Source organism: Mesocricetus auratus, unplaced genomic scaffold, assembly GCF_017639785.1.
Source record: "Mesocricetus auratus isolate SY011 unplaced genomic scaffold, BCM_Maur_2.0 Super-Scaffold_100014, whole genome shotgun sequence".
NCBI lineage: Eukaryota > Metazoa > Chordata > Mammalia > Rodentia > Cricetidae > Mesocricetus > Mesocricetus auratus.
Window position 1 is genome coordinate 49,912,222 of NW_024429197.1, and position 1,337 is coordinate 49,913,558.

The window sequence follows — 1,337 nt, forward strand, 5'->3', positions numbered from 1 at the left end:
TTCTCCCTGGCTGTTTATGAAGCATTTCTTTTAAGGTTCGGTTAGATCTTTCAATCACTGCTTGTCCTGTGGGATTGTAAGGTATACCAGTTACATGTTTTATATTATAATATTTGAAAATTTGTTCCAATTTACTGGAGACATATGCTGGAGCATTGTCAGTTTTTATTGTTTTAGGTATACCCATAACAGCCATCACCTCTAAGAGGTGTGTAATAACAGAGTCAGCTTTTGCAGAGCTGAGGGTAGTACTACATTGGAAGCCTGAGAACGTGTCTATGGTATGGTGTACATATTTCAAACTGCCAAATTCTGGGAAGTGAAATACATCCATTTGCAAAAGTTCATTTCTGTGAATACCTTTAGGATTACAACCTGTTTCATCAACCTCTTCCTCCTTGCTCTCCTCTTGTACAGTCGGAGTCTGAGTGTTTTCCTAAATATTTGAAACGGCTTCACCTTGAACTTTGAATTTCTCAGCAGCTGCTAACTGTGTTTGCTGAGGCAAATCTTCAATCTTGGCCTCTCCAAAAACTATGTAGTTGTCTGAAGCTGGGCTCTTGTAGACATCTGGTTTTGTGATGACGAGGAGGATATTTCTGGATTTCCGGATAGTGACTCTAGTAACCCCTGTAACCTGTCGAAGACCCAGTTTGGACATAGCCTTCCTTGCCTTCTTTTCACTCCGACTCTGTTTTGCTTTACTGACTGGCTCTTCATCGATTTCAGCTGCTGCCGCCAGCTGGGCTTGTTGTGTGGTTGTCTGTGTGGAGTCTTGTTCCTCGAGCTCTGGTACTGATCCATCACTGTCAGACTCTGTTCCCGATCCTGTCTCATCCTGAGGCTGTGGCAGCTCCTGCTCGGTAGCAGGGACGGTTTCAGTGGCTTCACCAGGCATTTTGTGCGGAGGACGCGGAACCAAGATGGCGGTGGAAAGAGAGCGAGTGAGAGAGCAAGAGAGCGAGAGATTTGTATTGTCTACAAATTTCATGTATTATCTTGTTTGTACATTTATTTTCATGGTTGTTAAAAGCACAATTTTGTACTGTGAAATAGAAAATTTTTCAAAAATAAACTTAAAAATACAATGGGCAATTAATTTCTCCACCTGAGAACATTCTTTCAGTCATCAGTTATAAACCTGGGGAGAGAATCCTAGATGGTTTGATTTTATCATACACATACTCATCCATCATCCCTCTCCACACTTTTACCATAAGTGAGAGGTTGGGGAAAGTAGGATACACACAGGAGTTTCCAATGTCAGGTTTCCATGATCTTAAGAAAATTATCTACTTTTCTGCTCACTTTAAAGATCTCTGTATACTACAATACTG

At 41.2% G+C, this 1,337-nt stretch overlaps 1 protein-coding gene across 1 annotated transcript; it reads right to left on the bottom strand.

Moving 5' to 3' along the window:
- Positions 1-395: 395 nt before the first annotated feature.
- Positions 396-958, bottom strand: LOC121144025 (nascent polypeptide-associated complex subunit alpha-like). The gene has a single exon (XM_040757176.1). The coding sequence runs from the start codon at positions 896-898 to the stop codon at positions 437-439; it is 462 nt and encodes a 153-aa protein (XP_040613110.1). The 5' UTR covers positions 899-958; the 3' UTR covers positions 396-436.
- Between the last annotated feature and the right edge of the window lie 379 nt (positions 959-1,337).

Excerpts from the sequence above, each read along its gene's own strand:
- LOC121144025 (XM_040757176.1), bottom strand. The coding sequence starts at position 898 with ATGCCTGGTGAAGCCACTGAAACCGTCCCTGCTACCGAGCAGGAGCTG.